The 19,185-nt window shown below is 31.3% G+C and overlaps 1 protein-coding gene across 1 annotated transcript; it reads right to left on the reverse strand.

Moving 5' to 3' along the window:
* Nucleotides 1-16,818: 16,818 nt before the first annotated feature.
* On the reverse strand, nucleotides 16,819-18,244 carry LOC107938829 (gibberellin-regulated protein 14). The gene is made up of 4 exons (XM_016872065.2): nucleotides 18,074-18,244; nucleotides 17,959-17,991; nucleotides 17,306-17,645; nucleotides 16,819-17,196 (listed from the first exon to the last, which is right to left on the reverse strand). The coding sequence occupies exons 1-4, from the start codon at nucleotides 18,242-18,244 to the stop codon at nucleotides 17,054-17,056; spliced, it is 687 nt and encodes a 228-aa protein (XP_016727554.1). The 3' UTR covers nucleotides 16,819-17,053.
* Nucleotides 18,245-19,185: the final 941 nt, after the last annotated feature.

Here is a 19,185-nt window from a genome sequence, read left to right on the forward strand (position 1 = left end):
TAAGATCTCCTACCCAGTCAGCATTAGAATATCCAATAAGAACCAATGAGGAGTGAGTAGAGAAATGAATACCATAAAAAGTGTACCATTGACATATCAAAGAATACGAAGAACTGTTAAAAAATGAGATGACCTGGGAGATGTCAAGAACTAACTAACCATATGAATTGCATGAGTGATATTAGGTCGAGTCACTATAAAATAAACTAGGCTGCCAACAAGTTATACGAAGTAGGGTAAAAAAGATGAGTGTCATCTAACGGAGCAATTTTGGCATTTAGTTCCAAGGGAGTAAGAACAATCTTACTGTCAGTAATATTGGCATGAGAAAGTAAATCAGAAGCATATTTTTCCTAAGAAAGATAGTAGCCATCGTCGTCAAAGGAAACTTCAATACCCAAAAAATAACTAAAAGACCCAAGATCCTTCGTCTCAAATGTTGACTAAGGTACTGTTATAGTTCAATAATCTCCTTTGTGTCATCCTCTGTGATAATCATATCATCCATATAGAGAGTAAGATCATACTCGGATCAGAGCGTCGAGTAAATAATGCAAAATCATGAGGACTTTATACAAGACCAAATGCAGATACAATAGAGCTGAATTTAGCAAACCAAGCTTGGGGGCTTATTTCAAACCATATAGTGCATGTTGAAGTTTACACACTTGATTGAGAGAATGAGAATACCCTGGTGAGGGATACATGTAGATTTCCTCCTATTAATCACCATTGAGAAAGGAATTCTCGGCATCCATCTGATGCAATTTCCAGCATTTACCTGTAAATATGGCCAACAGACTATGAACAGAAGTGAGACGTGCCATAGGAGGAAACGTTTCATCATAGTCAATACCATACCCCTTCATGTACCATTTGCCTGCAAATCGAGATTTATAGTGCTCAATAGATCCATTAGAACGGGTCTTGATTTTGTACACCCATTTACAGCCAATCAGTATCTTTCTAGGAGGAAGATCAACCAGATCCCAAGTATGAGTTTTCTCTAATGCCTGAAGTTCATCAAACATTACTTGCTGCCAAGAAGGATTGGTACTAGCCTTACGATAGGATTGAGGCTCATGGAAGGTGACAATGGCATAAAAATAATGATAATTTTTTAAGTGAGAAGGTGGTTCTCTTACCCGATTAGACAGACGAATAACAGAAGTAGGAACAAGATCTTCAACTGATTCAGATTCAGTGGATGTAGAAATGGAAAATGGAAGAGAATTGAGCTCATCTGATGCATCAGAACAAGGGAACAACTCAACATAAGCATTTGTGAAAAAATAGATAAGAGGACAAGGAAGAATAAAATGTGTACAAACAAAACTTAACATCTTCCCAAAAGATAACATGTTGAGAGATACACAATTTATTGAATATTGGATCCCACCAACGGTAGCCTTTATGCTCAATATCGTACCCAAGAAAATAGAAAAGATGAACAGGAGGTTCAAGTTTAGTATGTTCATGAGGTAGAAGGATACAGATCAAGCACATCCAAAGGTTTTGAGAACTGAATAATATGGAGAGTTGTGAAAAAAAGTGTTCATGTGGAGAGAGATCATTAATAACTTTAGTGGGTGTATGGTTGATTGTATGGGCAGTGATTAAAGCAACTACCCCAGAATTTTTCAGGGCATTTGGCTAAAAGAATGAGGGCCCTAATGGAATCCAAGATGTGTCTATGTTTACGCTCAGCTTTGTAACGACCCGAAAGTCAGTAGTGTTGAAAACGGTGGTTTTAGAACCCCATCTCCAATGTCCGAGCTCGTAAATATTATTATTTGATATTTACATGTCTGATTTAAAGGTATATTGAGTTTTTGTCCCATAATTTTATTTAATTTATGGTTAATTAAGATTCAAGGACTACATTGTAAAAGTGATAAAAATTAATCGTTGTTGATTTTTATTAGTTAAAATGGTTAACTGGTATTTAACCCAGGTTTTAAATGGAAAATAGGCCATTTGTAATTATCTTGGACAGTTAGTGTATGTTTCTTTGCTTTTATATTAAAACAATTTGTTTAATTAAATAAATATTATAGGTTTAAAATATGAAAACAAAATCATCATCTTTATCTTTCTTTATTCTTGCCCGAAACACCAAAAACAAAATCTTGGAAGCCATTTTTGGAAGCTTCATCTTTTGTTCAAGCTTTCATCTTTGCATGGTGAGTAAATTTTAGTTCATTTTTTGTAAATTTTATGTTTTTGATATCATTGTAGCTCGATTTAGCTAACATGTGTGTCAATCTTTGAAACTGCTAAAGTTTATAAATGATGCCATTAATGAATACTTGAAGTTTTAATGTTAAATTGTTAGTTTGTAAGTTTAGAAGTGAAAAATGACTAATTTGTAAAGTGAAATTGGTTAGTTTTGAACATATGGACTAAAGTGTAAATATTTCTAAGTTTATATGTAATTTATATAATTATAGATATTATAGGGTTGTATAAGGATAAAATTGAGATTGGTTTCGAAATCGAGGCTCAAATTTGAAAGTTATGACTATTTCAGTTTTAGGGACTAAATTGGATAAAATGCAAAATATTAGGGGACATCCATAAAATGAATTTGAATTGATATATGTTTATAATAGGTTGTTGTAAAATGTTTGGAATTGATAAATTGAAATAAATTATTATTGCTCGGGAATTGAATTAATCGAAGGATAATCATGAAAAAGGAAAAAAATTACAAATTAGTCCTTGACACATTGTTTGTAACACCACATACCCGGCCTATACTTGGCCTAGAAGTTACGTTCGGATCATGGAGATTACATCTAACGCACAAAAAATTCAACTGAATAATTTATTTTTGAAGAACACAGTGATTTTTTTTTCCGAAATCGCAGTTTAATTGTGTCAAAATGTCAAGGGGTAGATTGTTGGAGTTTTGGACATTGTTAGTTCCATATTTTGTTAGAACAAAAAAAAAAATTCTATTTGGGCCATGGGATATTTTCTGCCTCATGGACGTTTGACATTTTTGGCCTATGGAGCAGTGGCATGTTTGACAAAACAACATGTGATTTTCACCCAATACTCTCTAACTCTTCAATTAATCCTTTTAATGAAGCTATGAGTCTACTGAATAAGGATTAAGTTCCTATCATTATCACCTTTGTTGGATGAAGGGTTGATTAAAGGATTTTTATCAGATTTATCCAAGGAAATTTCCAAGAAAATTATTTGCTACTTTATTGAAGATTATCTTGTGATATCAAGTTGCTAATTGACACTATAAATAGGTGCCACTTTCTCTTGGGCTACAAGACTTGGAGAGTTGGAAATTTCACAAATTCTCAAGTACTTTTTGTAACCAACCTTTGCTTATTTTTCTTGTGTTGTGCATTTCGATTATTTGGTTGATTGTTGGTAAACACTCTTGAGCGGAGTTGAATGTTACTCTTGGTGTATGTTGATTGAAATATTGTTCTCCATTAGAGTTGCATGAACTTAGCTTGTAAAGGGGTTTATGGGTTTTAACTGATAAAGACGAATTGTTACGGTTATTTGATTCAGTGATTGAATAAGAGTATATCTTGAGTAAGGCTCCATAGACGTAGGGTCGTTGTGTCTAAACTGCATTAACAAAGATTGATTTTGTCGTTTCTTCTTCCTCTTTCTTATTTCTTTACAAGTTCTATTTATCGTTGCAACAAAATCTGAGCATAGTAGAATTCATCATATTTGCGAACTAATTTTATTTCAAATTTGATCCTAAATCTAAAAAATTCAAGAAATTTAACCCTCAATGTTCACAATTTTTCATTTTAGTCTTAATTAAAATATTTTAAAAATCTTAAAAATTTTAAAACTAAATATAAATTTTAAAAAATAAATTAAGTAAATATAAAAATATTTTTAAGATTTTTGTACCCAAAATGACTTTCAACGATATCTTACACTTTGTTCTTTCTTTCATTCAATTGGTGAAGTTGAAATTCATTTTGGGTACAAAAATCTAAAAATATTTTTATATTTCTTTTGAAAACTTTTAAATTTTTTATAAATTATATTTATTTTTATAATTTTTAATATTTTTATAATTAGGACTAAAATGACAAATCTTGTGAATTAAGTGTTAAATTTGTTTTTCTTAGATTTAAGATAAAATTGATAAAATTTGTAAACATTGGAGAGCTAAATTTATTATTAGGTCAATAAAACAAAGCTTACGTTAGACTTCCATTAAGCAAACTAAGGGAAAAGTGACTAAAATATTTAATTTTGAAAAGCTGATTGACTAAAACAAAAAAAATTAATAGTTAAGTGACTAAAATAGAACGAATTAAATAATTGGATGAATATTGTTATAGTTTACCAAATTTTTTTACTTTTTTTAAATATAATTAGTATATTTGGTCATATGTTTAAATGTTAGTGATTTTGTCATTTAGTCATGGATTTGATTTCTCTCTCTCACATTTGTATTTTTTATTTCAGGTTGGTTTAAGCTTTTTATTATTTTTAATTAATAAATATATTATTTTCAATTTTTTTATTTTCATTTCATCTTTTTAATTAATATCTCTTTTAATCATAAAATCAAATAATAAATATGTAATTATATAATAAAATATATATTTTACATATATCATTATGTTAAAAATATTTGAAATTAATAACTCCTTTATATATAATATAAACATCAGTTAATTTTCTTAATATATTTTTCTTTATAATATTTAGGGTAAATTACACCCATGGTCACTTTTGTTTACCTTAGGTTACGTTTTAGTCACTTATGTTTGAAGTGTTACGTTTTAGTCACTTATGTTATCGTGTTGTAACATTTTAGTCATTTAGCCGTTAATTGTCGTTAACGGTATAACGATAAGCTAATGTGGCGCTTTAAATCATCATTTCAAACAAAAAATTAGGTTAAATTATATAATTGGTCCCCATATTTTTCATTTTGGGCAATTTAATTTTTTCTTTTATGTTCTTTTAACTTTTTTTTTTCATTATTTTCCATTCTCTTCTGTTTTTCCCTCTATTTTCCTACCTTCCCATTTCTTTCAACATATCAGGAAGTCGAATTGGCAGTGAAGAAAAAAGCATGGTATGGGTTTAATGGGTTTTGGTTATAGGCAATGATGGTTTTCGACTTCCTACTTATTTCTTCACTGCCAATTTGACTTCTTGATATGTTAAAAGAAATGGAGAATGTAATAAAATATAAGGAGAAACATAAAATAATGGGAAATAATTAAAAAATTAAAAAAATTAAATATGAAAATAAAAAAATTAAATTGCTCAAAATGAAAAAATATGAGGATCTATTCTTCAGTTGCATGTATTAATAATGTTGTTGATTGAGTTGATATTATAAGTTAACTAAATATCAACTCAAGATAGATGGCATTACCATGATAAACAATTGTAGTACATTTAGTTTTGTTAATATGATGTATTTATGTTTTAAATTTCATTTTACTCACAATTTAATCTATTTTTTTCAATTTAATATTGTGAATATTTAATGTGTCATTATGATTGTTAGAATTAAGTGACTCAAATCCTTATTTAAATAAAATATAGTGGTAAAATAAAATAAAAGTAAAATCCATATAGAACTACACTTTATTTTATTTTATTTTAGAATAAGGTTTTTTTAAACCTTATTAAACTCCATCTATTTGATATTGATTAGAATAATGCGTTTCAATCTTACTACACTCCTATTAGAATATGATTTTACAAGCCTATAAATAGATATAGTCTACTCCTCTTGTAATCATTCAAATTCAACATAGTGAATTTTCTTCTCCTCTGCCCGTGATTTTTCTCGAAAAGGTTTTCACATAAAAATCTATGTGTTCTTTATTTTTCTCTCTTTTCTTTGCAGTATATATTGTCATTACCGACATTCTATTTTTTACAAACTGGTATCTGATCTTCCGGGATATTCATCTCAATCACGGTAATGGCGTCTTTGAAGTATGAAATTCCACTATTAGATCGCAACACCAGATTTGCGTTGTGGCAGATTAAGATGCAAGCAATTCTTGCGCAGATGGATCTAGAGGATGCCCTGCTAGGGATAGATAAGATGCCTTCGACATTAACGGATCAAGAGCAGAAGTGTGAGGATCGAAATGCGTTAACAAAATTACACCTGCATTTGTCTAACGAAATTTTTTAGGATGTGATGAAGGAGAAGACCGCCGCTGCATTATGGAAAAGACTGGAACAAATATGTATGTCAAAAACTCTAACCAGCAAGTTGCATATGAAGCAGCATCTTTATACTCATCGTTTGGTGTGTCTGTACACGAACACTTAACAGTGTTTAAAGAAATTTTCTCAAACTTGGAGACCATAGAGGTTTAGTATGATAAGGAAGATCTAGGGTTGATTCTACTTTATTTGTTGCCCCCGTCTTATTCAACCTTTAGAGGCACGATTTTATATAGCCGCAAGTCTCTCACAGTTGATAAGGTTTATGATTCTTTGACCTTATATGATAAGATGAGGCATCTTGCGGTTAAACCTGACTCTCAGAAAGAGGGTCACATTATTCGTGAGAGACAAGATCGAAATACTGATGATGATCGTGGAAGGACACAGGAACGAAATCCTCGCAGTAAATCTAAAGGTAAATCAAAGTCTTCAAAGTGAGGTAAAACTTGTAACTTCTACAAGAAAAAAGGGCACATTAAATCTGAGTGTTATAAGTTGCAGAACAAGATCTGAAGGGAGGCTGCGAATCAAAAGGGAAAACAACCAGAAAAATCTGATGAACCTAATGTTGTAGAATACTACAGTGATGGTGAACTTCTAGTTGCTTCTATCAATAATTCTAAAGTGAACAAGGAGTGGGTCCTTGATTCGGGCTGCACCTTCCACATGAGTCCCAATCGGTATTGGTTTACAACTTACGAAACAGTGTCTGAAGGTGTTGTTTTGATAGGAAATAATGTTTTGTGTAAAATTACAGGTGTTGGAACGATTAAAGTTAAGATGTTTGACGGATTTGTTAGGATACTTAGTGACGTGCGGCATGTTCTAGAATTGAAGAGAAATTTAATTTCGTTGAGTACTCTCGATTCAAAAGGATATAGATACACATCTAAAATTTGGGTTTTGAAAATTTCCAAAGGTTCACTCGTTGTGATGAAAAGATAAAGAAAGAGTGTCAAGTTATATGTTTTGCAGGGTTCTATTGTTACTAGTGATGCAGCTATCGCTTCCTCTTCCTTATCAGATGCTGATATTACTAAACTTTGGCATATGGGCCTAGGGCATATGAGTGAGAATGGCATGGCAGAATTGAGCAAAAGAGGACTTTTTGATGGGTAAAAAATTTGCAAACTAAAGTTCTGTGAGCACTGCGTTTTTGGGAAGCAAAAGAAAGTTCGATTCACCAGAGGAATCTATAACACAAAAAAAATGTTGGAGTATATTCATTTTAACTTGTAGGGCCCATCTAGAGTGCATTCGAGAAGTGAAGCTAATTATATGCTAACTATTATTGATGATTTTTCCAGAAAAGTTTGGGCGTTTTTCCTAAAGCAGAAAAGTAATATGTTTTCCTCATTTAAGTCTTGGAAAACTATGATTGAAAAGCAGACAGGAAAACGAATAAAATACCTCCACACTGACAATAGCTTAAAGTTTTGTTCTGATGAGTTTAATAAATTGTCTAAGTTAGAAGGGATCATGAGACACTTAACAGTTCATCATACTCCACAGCAAAACAGCGTTACAGAACGAATGAATAGAACATCATGGAGAAGGTTCGATGTATGTTGTCAAATTCTAACTTACCAAAGTCGTTTTGGGCTGAAGCAGCCTCTACTGCATTTTTTTTATCAGTCGGTCTCCATTCGTTGCCATTGAGAAAAAGACTCCACAAGAAGTATGGTCTGGTAATCGTGCTGACTATTCTAATTTAAAGATCTTTGGGTATCCTGCTTATGCTCATGTTGATAATGAAAAATTGGAACCGAGATCAATTAAATGTGTTTTTCTTGGTTATAAAGTTGGTGTAAAAGGGTATAAGTTATGGTGTCTTGAAAATAGAAAAGTTGTGATTAACAGAGATGTTGTTTTTGATGAAACTGCTATGCTACCTAACTTATCTCTTAAAGACTCTTCCAACAAAGAAAATCAAAAACAGGTGGAGCATCAGATTAATCCAAAATCTATAATAGAGCCAACTCCTCAAGCTAGTACAAAAATTCAAAATAGAGTTGCTTCTTCACCACAATACTCTATCGCCAAAAACAGAACTAGAAGAGAAATTAAACCACCAAATAAGTATGCCGAGGCCGATCTAGTTTCTTATGCTTTAAATGTGGCTAAAGATATAGATGCAAGCCAAGAGCCATCTAATTATTCTGAGGCGGTTAGCTGCGAACACTCAGAAAAGTGGATGTTTGCTATGCAAGAGGAGATAAAATCACTTCACAAAAACAAAAATGAGATCTTGTGAAACTTCCTAAAGGTAAAAAGGTTGTTCGTTGTAAATGGGTATTTAAAAAGAAAGAAGAGACTCTAAGAGTTAAAGAACCCAAATATAAAGTAAATCTTGTTGTAAAGGTTTACAGTCAAATTCCAAGAGTGAACTTCATAGATGTGTTCTCCTCAGTTGTGAAGCATAGTTTGATTCGAGCTTTGCTTAGTATTATGGCCATGCATGATTTGGTGCTTGAGTAGTTCGATGTAAAAACTGTATTTTTGCATGGAGAACTTGAGGAAGATATCTATATGCAACAATCAGAGGGTTTTGAAGTCTCAGAAAAAGAGGACTATGTTTGCTTGCTAAAAAAGTCTCTTTACAGTTTGAAACTGTCACCAAGACAGTGGTACAAGAAGTTTGATTCCTTTATGATTTCTTATGATTTCAAAAGAAGTAGCTTTGACAGCTGTGTTTACTTTATGAAAAACAGTGATAGTTCTTTTGTGTATCTACTCCTTTTTGTTGATGATATGTTGATAGCAGTGAAAGATAAATGAGAGATAAGAAAGGTTAAAGCCCAACTAAGTGAAGAATTTGAGATGAAAGATTTGAGACCAGTAAAGAAGATACTTAGTATGGAGATTCTCAGAGATAGAAAAGCAAGTAAATTGTACCTAAGTTAGAAGGGGTACATTGAGAAAGTTCTTTGCAAGTTCAATATGTAGAGTGCTAAGCCTATTAGTACTCCTTTAGCAGCCCATTTCAAACTTTCATCGGCTTTGTCTCCATAATCAGATGATGAGATTGAGTACATGTCACATGTTCCGTACTCTAGTGCAGTGAGATCTCTCATGTATGCTATGGTTTGTTCACGTCCAAATTTATCATATGCAGTCAGTTCAGTTAGCAGGTACATGGCGAATCTTGGTAAATAACATTGGAAAGCAGTTCAGTGGATTTTAAGATACTTACGAGGTACTACTAATGTTTGCTTACAGTTTGGAAGAACTAGAGATGGAGTCATTGAGTATGTTAATGCTAATTTTGCTGGAGACCTTGATAGAGGAAGATCTCTCACAGTTTATGTCTTGACAATCGGAGGTTGTGCAATCAATTGAAAAGCCACTTTGCAAACTACAGTCGCTTTGCCTACCACTGAAGTTGAGTACATGGCGATTACTGAGGCTTGTAAAGAAGCCATTTGGTTGAAGGGACTCTTTAGTGTACTCAATGAAGATCTTCAAATCAATACAATATATTGTGACAGTTAGAGTGCCAATCTTCCTTACAAAAGATCAAATGTTTCATGAGAGAGCAAAACACATTAATGTTCGGTATCATTTGTTCGTGATATTATTGCTCGTGGTGATATTGTTGTGAGCAAAATTAGTACTCATGAAAATCCTGCAGATATGATGACTAAGTCACTTCTTATAACCAAGTTTGAGCATTGCTTAGACTTAGTTGGTGCTCATTGTAAACACCAAATTTGCCCGGCCTAGTAAACACCAAAAGAAAAACCAAAAATAAAACACAAAAATAAATAAAAATTAAATAACAGTCCAAATGTCCAGTTATACAAACCCAATTATAAGCCCAAAATTACAACTAAAAAGCCCAATCCCAAGCCCAAACATAGTCCACCCCAGGCCCAAAATCCACCGAAACCCACTAGCTTAACCTAGTTACAATACTAGCCCAAAACCAAAAAAACCCTAATAGCATTGGCTCCCAGCGCCACAACGGCCAAGCCTTCCCCCACGCGTGCTGCGCCACCCCGCGCACGTGCGTCCCCTAGCTGGCCACCGTACGCCAGTACCTGCAGCAAACAACAAGCCAAAGCAGCAAAAAGAAGAAGACAAAATAGCGAAAAGGAATGAGATTTTTGTATTTTCCATTTTTATTATTCTGTATTGTCGGTGTATAAAATAGATTGAAAACCGAGTGAAAAGAGGAGAGGAAATAGATGTAAAAACACAGAATCAGGATAATAGAAAAAAAATAAAAATATTCTGAAAGAAGGTGTTCTTTCTTTTTTCATTGAATTCTTTTTCTCTCTGCGTTTCTTTTTTCTTTTCTGTTTTTTTATTAATCGTGTATAAAAAAGGAAATAGGAAGAGTCGAGGTCAGGGAAACTTATCTAGTCGTCGAGCCGTCGCTTGCTCCGTTGTAATCGGGGTCTGGCAAAGTCGGAAGGCCTTAGGGCGGTCTGTTGCGGCTAGGGTTTTTACCCATTTGAAAATGAAAAAACCAGTTTTAAGTTGGTTTTATGTAGATCTCACAACGGCGTCGTTTAAAGGCCTGCTAGGGTGGCCTCAAAACGACATCGTATTGAGCCATACTCGATGACCCGACCCAGATATGGATAGACCCGCGTGTTTTGGTGTTGAGCGGGATATTTGTACTTTTAATCCCTCCATCTTATTCCATCATTTCAATTTCAATTTCGTTATTTTTAAATCTTTCTTGTGTATTTTGAATTTGTTTCAATTCTATCTAGATCCAAACGCTACGTTTTGAGGGTGTGGGATTATTTCCCTTTTTGGTCCTTCGTATTACGCGTGTGTTACTATTTGACCTTGTGGACCTTGTTTAATTTCGTTTTCTTTCCCTTGAATTTAGTTTTGACTTCGATTTAATCCCTTTTGCATTTTTTAGTTTACTATTAATTACTATTGCTCTTATTATTATAGATTGTTATATTTGTTCATATTTTCATTTATCTTTATATGTATGTACTGTTATTTTAAGTTATTATCATATATTAGTATTTAATCTCATTATGTATTATTTTCTTTTTTATAATGTATTATTAGTATTATAAATTCATTGTGTATTATTATATTAAGTTTTTTTATATTATTATTATTATATATTAATTAATATTTAATTTCATCATCATTTTATATATTTTCTATGTTAATCTAATATAATATATATTTTTTGTGTGATCTTATTTTATAATACCTCTTTTTTTAAACCCATTTATATACCTTTGTGTTTTAAAGATTTATAATATTTTGTGCAATACTATTATACACATATATAGATATACAATTTATATTAAACTATTTTTATTATACATATATGTACATATAATATATTATTGATTTCATATTATTATATATCTTTTACCTATTTCTATATATACATAATCTATTTCTTTTAAAACCCTATTTTATTTTATTTTATTTATTTATTTCAACTTTTTACATATACTTTTAAAATTCATTTAGATATTATTATTTTCACATAGTATTTATTTTTATCTTCATTTTTTTCTTATTTCAAACTCATATATGCATATTGTTTATTTTAAAATTTTAAGCATATAATTTTTTTTTGTATTGATGATTCATTTAATTTTTGAATGTTGATATTGTTAGCATTTGCATAATAGAGGATTAAGATTATGGTTGCTATGCTTGTTTGTATTTATCTATTGGTCATTCGTTAATCATTAGTACACATTTTAGTTTATGAATTATTCTTCTGCGTTATACGTTACCATTAAATTGCGCTACATTAAAGATTACGTTTAATTAAAACATTAAAATCGTTTTATACATAAGTTTTCAAAATACTTGGTGTTCACGATTCTCGAGAGGATCGTGCCCTAACTTACTGGGCTTCGATTCTTTTCGTTGAATTTAGATAGCCAAGTATTTCTTTTACAATAAAACCGTACAAATTGCAAATAAAAGTTTTTTTTTCTCTTTCGGGATTTCAAAATATTGGATCCTAACTTACTGGATATGACATTTTGCTATCTTGAGTTAAGGATTTTTAAAAATAAAGGCAATATTCGGTATTTTGGAATTTTGGGAAATTGAACCCTAACTTACTAGGTTTTGATTTTTCATTTGACCCAAATAACCAAATATCCTTCTCGAAATGCACAGTTTTTAAAAGTCAAAAGATAAACTTACTTTTGAAGATTAAAAATGTTGCGCCCTAACTCACTGGGTGTGACATTTTATATCTTTGAAATAAGAGTGTTTTATTATTCAACTTATTCAAGTTAAAAGGATTGTATTTTAAAAATCTTTTCTAAATTTCGACACTAAGACATTAAATAATCAATTCGGTACCAATTTTGGGCGTCACGAGGGTGTTAACCCTTCCTCGTGCGTAATCGACTCCCGAACCTGTTCTCTCAAATTTCGCAGACCAAAGTCATTTTTAAGGTGAGCCGATCACACCTCAATAAAGGATCGATGGCGACTCCCATTTTTGTTATTTTTAAGATAAGTCAACCCAAACTTTTGATTTCAAAAAGTGGTTTCGACAATATTGTTGTGAGCAAAATTAGTACTCATGAAAATCCTGCAGATATGATGATTAAGTCACTTCCTATAACCAAGTTTGAGCATTGCTTAGACTTGGTTGGTGCTCATTGTAGAAGTTAAACTCTTAAGGGATTTTATGGAAGAGGTGGAGAACTTGTTCATTGAGAATTCGCGATGAAGAACTTATTCATTGAGAATTCGTGTCAAGGTGGAGATTGTTAGAACTGAGTGACCCGAATCCTTATTTAAATAAAATATAGTGGTAAAATAAAATAAAAATAAAATCCATATAGAACTACACTTCTTTTATTTTATTTTATTTTAGAATAAGGTTTTTTAAATCTTACTAAACTCCATCTATTTGATATTGATTAGAATAAGGTGATTCAATCTTACTACACTCCTATTAAAATATGGTTTTACAAGCTTATAAATAGACATAGTCTACTCCTCTTTTAATCATTCGAATTCGACATAGTGAATTTTCTTCTCCTCTTTCCATTGGTTTTTTCCCCGAAAGGGTTTTCACGTAAAAATCTGTGTGTTCTTTATTTTTCTTTCTATTTTCTTTGCGATATATATTATCATTACCTACATTCTATTTTTTACAATGATTAATTAGTTTCAAACCATACATTTCATTGTTTATTATATGTTATCTTTAAACATATATCTATGCTCTAAATCAGTGGTTTCCATACGCTGAAGCGAAGCTAGGTGACTAGTAAGACCTTGGCCTCCTAAAAATAGAAAAATTTTAGATTAGTCCCTCTAAAAATAATAAAATTATAAATTAATATATGATAAAATTACACATTAGCTCCCTAAATATGAAAAAAAATCTATTTAGTGCATTTCAAAATAATAGAATTATAAAATAATACATGGTAAAATTACATTTAAATCTCTTAAAAATTTTATAATTCAATTTAATTCCTTAAAAAACTTTAACTTTACCCATGTCCACATGCATATATACGCGTGTGATGGGACTTTAGTATGTAATAGAAGTTATATAAGAATAATACTATAGAAATAACATATAACTTTACCTATTTAATTTCAATGGTTCTTTCTACAGTATTATTTTTATATAAGTTTTAGTTTTATACCATATCATTTTTATCCATTAAATAATTTTATTTATTAATTAATTTTAGAGTAAATTACATATATAGTCATTCAACTATTAAAAATTTTTATTTTAGGCACTCAAAATAAAAAAGTTTACAATTTAGACACCTATGTTACATAGTTCGGTTATTTTGGTACTCCTGTTAAAATCATAAACGACAAGCTGACGTGGCAATTAAAAAAAATCAATATACTAACAAATTTAGCCCTCAACTTTTATATATTATATCAATTTATTTATAATTATAAAAAATTAACCCTTAAAATTTAAAAATAGTCTCAATTTGATCCTAATTCTAAAAAAATCAAAGAAATATATAAAAATACATAAATATTTTTAAAAAATATAATAATAAATTTAAATTTTATATCAATGTTTATATTAATAATAAATAAAATAAAAAATCCCCCACGTCGCTCTCCCCTTCCGGACTAAACCTCCTTACACCCACAAGTCTGGAGAGGGAGGGGGAGAGGGAGAGGGATGTGGAGAGGTTTTTATTTTTTAATATTAATATAAATTTATTATTATATTTTAAAAAATATATATTTTTAATTTTTATATATTATTATTTTTTGTTAACCATATTTTTTAACTATATATATTACATTTATTATTATATTTTTTAAAAACTATTTATGTATTTTTATATATACCTTTTGAGATTTTAGAGTTAGGATCAAATTGGGACCATTTATAAATTTTGAGGGTTAATTTTTTAAAATTATTACTAAATTGATATAATATGTAAAAGTTGATGATTAAATTTGTTATTATATCGATTTTTTAACCACCACATCAACTTAACATATGTAATTTTAACAGGAATGACCAAAATAATCGAACTATGGAATTTTAATTTTTAAATTGAGATATTTAGATATTTAATTATTTGTGTAATTGGATTTATATTTAAGTTTAGTTGGGTTGGGTTGGGTTTTGTATTGGATATGAGTTATATGGTATTAGATTGTTTGGGGTTGGATATAGGTATGGGTTTAATGTTTGTAAATTAATATGAAAATTCAAAAACTCACTAATTATACCGATTTAATCCACTAAACCAAATTCCTTGACTGCTTCAATTCGGGCCTTTTACTTCTCTACATAGCTTTTCACAAGCTTGGACTACAACTGTGTTAAGGAAAGGAGTTGTTGAAGCCTATAATTAAAAAATATGACATCAAACATTTTTCAATGTTGATAATTCTTTGTGTAATTACACAATTTATTACCTAATTACACATATCACAAATCTCAAAAAAAAAAAATTGTGTAACATGAATTATGTAAAATAGGTAAAAAGATTTTTCTAGTCTCTCTCAACTTAATGTTGAGTAAATTAATTTCTTTCAAACTTGAAAGGGAGCAACTGAGGATAATTAATTACGATATTAATATTTCTTTTTATCAATTTCACATCATTTTGATTGGTATAATAACAAATTTAACTCTTAAAGTTTACACATATTCAGACAATTTTGTCTTGATTTAAGAAATCTAGCTCGCAACATTGGGTAAATGTGTAAATATTGATGTTAAATTTGTTGATTTTTTAGAATTAAGACTAAATTGACAAAATATATAATATCAATCAAAATTATGTACAGTTGACGAAAAACATTAACGTCGTGATTAATTGTCTTTAGTTACTCGTTTTCAAAATTGTCAGGAACTAAATTACTCTAATCTTTTTTTTAGAAAGATCAATTTACTCAATTTCGAAATTAAAAGAGGTTAGAGAAATTCTTACCCGTAAAATATTATTCAATTACATAAATTATTATACTTTTTATGTAACATTGAAACCGTATTAGAAAACTCTCTTTAAAAATTTTCAAAACACTCATTGTCAACGTGGCCATAAAATGAAGAAAGATGAGGTAATTAGAATTTGTGTGTGTTGGGGTTGTTGGTCCCAATGAAAGCTGATTGGGTTCTTCCTAGGTTAGTTTAGGTCATTCCCATTCTACCATTAAAACACAGCTTGTGGCTGATGACCCTAACTTTTACAAGCTGTCGCCATTCATTATTTTCCCTTCGAGGGCTCGGCCCGTATATGGTAAGATTTTAGACATAGGTCTCATAAATTCCCATCGGCTTCACCTTATAGGTTCGTTTTTTTTTAATGTTAAAATTAAATAAAATTTTGCATTTATGGAAAAAGAGCACGTTTACAATAAATATTTTACTAAAGAAACAAAAATTGGTAAGACATGTTTGATTAATTATTAAAATAAGTCAATAATTCCGTCCTCTCAAGAAAACGACTTTTGAAGTCTCATGAGAAAATCCACTTCAAAGTCGTATCTTGTTGTATATAAGAATGTGTTATGAGCACTTTTTTTGTTTTTTAACAAAAAGGAAGGCATTAAAAGAAAAACTGGCTAACTAAGCAAAGCAGCAGCAGCAGAAATGGACCCTCGAGCATCAACTTCCAGCAGCTGTAGAATTGCCGGTATAGGGTTCCTCAAACAGATAGAAACTAGAGCCTGTTTAGCTAGAAAGTCCGCCACTCTATTGATCTCTCTTGGGATATATTTTATAGAAATGTTCCAATGCCTCTTGCACATATTCTGTATATCCTTAATCAGTGCCAGTGAAGGAAGTATATACTAGAGTTGATCAAATCCACGTCCTTGCAATCCGTTTCAAGAATCGCCTCTCAGTAACCCGACTCCGAACAAGTGACAATCCATCAAAGGAATTTAAAATGAAAGCATGGGTGATCTGAGAGTTGTAATATGAATGCTCCATTACGACCACCGGTGTCGTCGGCAGTTGCTGGGCTAGCCACTCGACATTTTAGCGTCGACCGAAATAGACTAAGAATTTTAATGTTAATTTTTTTTCCTGACTCAAGCGACCTCTTTGAGAAAAAAAAAATTAAAACTGGATATATAACAACTATGTTAAATGTTTACATATGGCTGCATAAAAGGCATATATATTATTTGAACTCAAATAAATAATAATAATAATAATAATATGTTTAACTTTTCATATATAATTAACAGATGGAAAATCAACGTGGGTTTTGATGAAATTATGAAAATAACAAGGTGGATTAACAAGAACATATGGTGGAATTGACCATCCATTTTCAGGGAACTTATTACATAGGGTTTTTAGCATATCGTAAATAGAGAAGATGAAGAAAGTCTGGGGGTATTCAAGGGCACTTGGGCTTTCCCCTTTGGGTATTCAAGGGCATTTGCCACACCATCTGTTGATATATGTCCCTGGTGGAAGACATTTGCATCCGTTACAACATGGCATGCATCGGTTCATGCAAAGGTTAGTCCTTGGCCTAAATATGCAGCTTTTTCTACAGTAAGGGATGCAATCTGCCACCAAACATCAGTTGTCAGAAAAATAAGGTTTCCAGAGTTATTGGAAGCTGATATTAGCTTTTCTTAACCTTGGTAAGTTTAAAAAAAATATCTAAGTTCTTACCCTTTATCGACTTAACAGGTGGCGATGGTCGCCTTGGCGGATTCCATGGTGTAGTGGGAGTTCGGGGTGCCTTGTAAGGTGGTGCTGCAGTTTTTGGTGGCTTATTTGGCGGAGTAGGAGCCTTGGATGGTGCTGGAGCTGTGGGTTTATAAGGGGGATTGGGTGCCTTAGGTGGTGGAGCAGGAGAACTTGGGGGCTTATACGGAGGAGTGGGACCCTTGGGTGGTGGTGCTGGAATTGGAGCTTTGTATGGTGGTGCAGAGGTGGGTGACCTCACTGGGACCGGAGTTGGAGCTGGAGCTGGAGCTGGAGCTGGTATAGGAACTTTAGCCTTTTTTATCTGAATATTAACTTGCAAAATTTTTAGCCAACAATCAACACTGAATAACTCAAATATTTAGAAGAAGATTTGATATTCAAATTCCAAATACTACTTTGTACAATAAATAAATCACATAAACACAGGAACAGAATGCGCAATGCACAACTGGGATGAATGGAATTGCTGCTTTAAAAAAGCTAAATTACATAAAGAAACAATCACTCTAATTACTAGTATTGTCCAGTTAATCAGTTAAAAGTAAACTTTGGGCAACCATTTTTAAGAATTACAAGACAAATAAGCAGCAAATACAATTTAAAAGAGAAAATACCTCAATCTTCTCTTCCTCCTCACTGGATTCAACCTAAAAAAAAACGAGAGAGGATAGTTAACAAACAGAACCCATTGTTGTTGAGTAAAAAATGAGAGGAAGGTAAGGCATGTACTCTAACGGAAACGACTAGAAGAGTAGCCATAAAAAAAAGCATGGCTCTGAAACTGAAAGCCATGGTGAAGATGCTCACAGATGAATCAGTAGGAACCCCACTCTTGTGGTTTAAATAGAGTTTGAGGAGGTGATAATCCACGTTATTTACTTTTTCAATAAATGTTTGCATGCCAACTTCACCATTTCACTCATGGTATTAGTTAAGCTTAATTTTACTCTAATAATAATAATAATAATCTTTTATAAAATTTATTAATTTATTCCATGAATAAACAGTTGTTATCTTAAATTTTCAAACCGAATAATGCAAATATTAAACTACTTTAGTACTAGTCTGCAGTGGGCACGGTAGAGTCTAACTCAACAACTCGCTACTTATTTTGCCTCAACAGCATCATATAATTTTGGGAAAATATTAAGGACAGGCTCCATCAACATAACAAAAACTTCAGCCACATCATAATATAAATATTATTGCACGTTGACAATTGGTTCTATCGCAACGTAAGTACGATATATTTAAAGTGATTATAAGCACTTAATATGATAATAAAATCAACTCCGAATAGTCCAAAGTGGCAAGCAAAAATTGAAAAAAGAAATTGAGCATCCACTAAATTGGAAAGAACGACGATAAAATAGGTCTGGAAAAGAGAAAAAAACATATTGAATGAATGAAGAGAAAAATTAAAATATTGATGGGAAGGAGAAAAAGATGAATGGTAACCAGCTTAGAAACTAACACCGTTCCTAAGTAAAATAAAAGAGAAGAAGCAAACTAATTTGAACTTTTCACACCAATTCAAGTTTGGTGTGGAGGTAACCTGGCTCCATCAATAAAATGTGGACGCTTTATTACCTTCATCAATTGTATATGTATTTGTTTGTATGCATATATATACAGAATAAATTGTATGTGCATCAATTAAGGAAGCATAATGTGTTTTTCATTAAAAAATACTTTTAATTTAAGCAACTGCTTAGTGTCAAATACCAGATTTCTTCAAAAAATTTCAAAAGGTTTTAAATCAATCCAAACGCTTACAACTGGATTTGAATGTTTCCCAGAAATAGGCAAGTTTAAAAGTGATATTATTGATTTCATGACAT

Source organism: Gossypium hirsutum, chromosome D04 (assembly GCF_007990345.1).
Source record: "Gossypium hirsutum isolate 1008001.06 chromosome D04, Gossypium_hirsutum_v2.1, whole genome shotgun sequence".
Taxonomy (NCBI): Eukaryota; Viridiplantae; Streptophyta; class Magnoliopsida; order Malvales; family Malvaceae; genus Gossypium; species Gossypium hirsutum.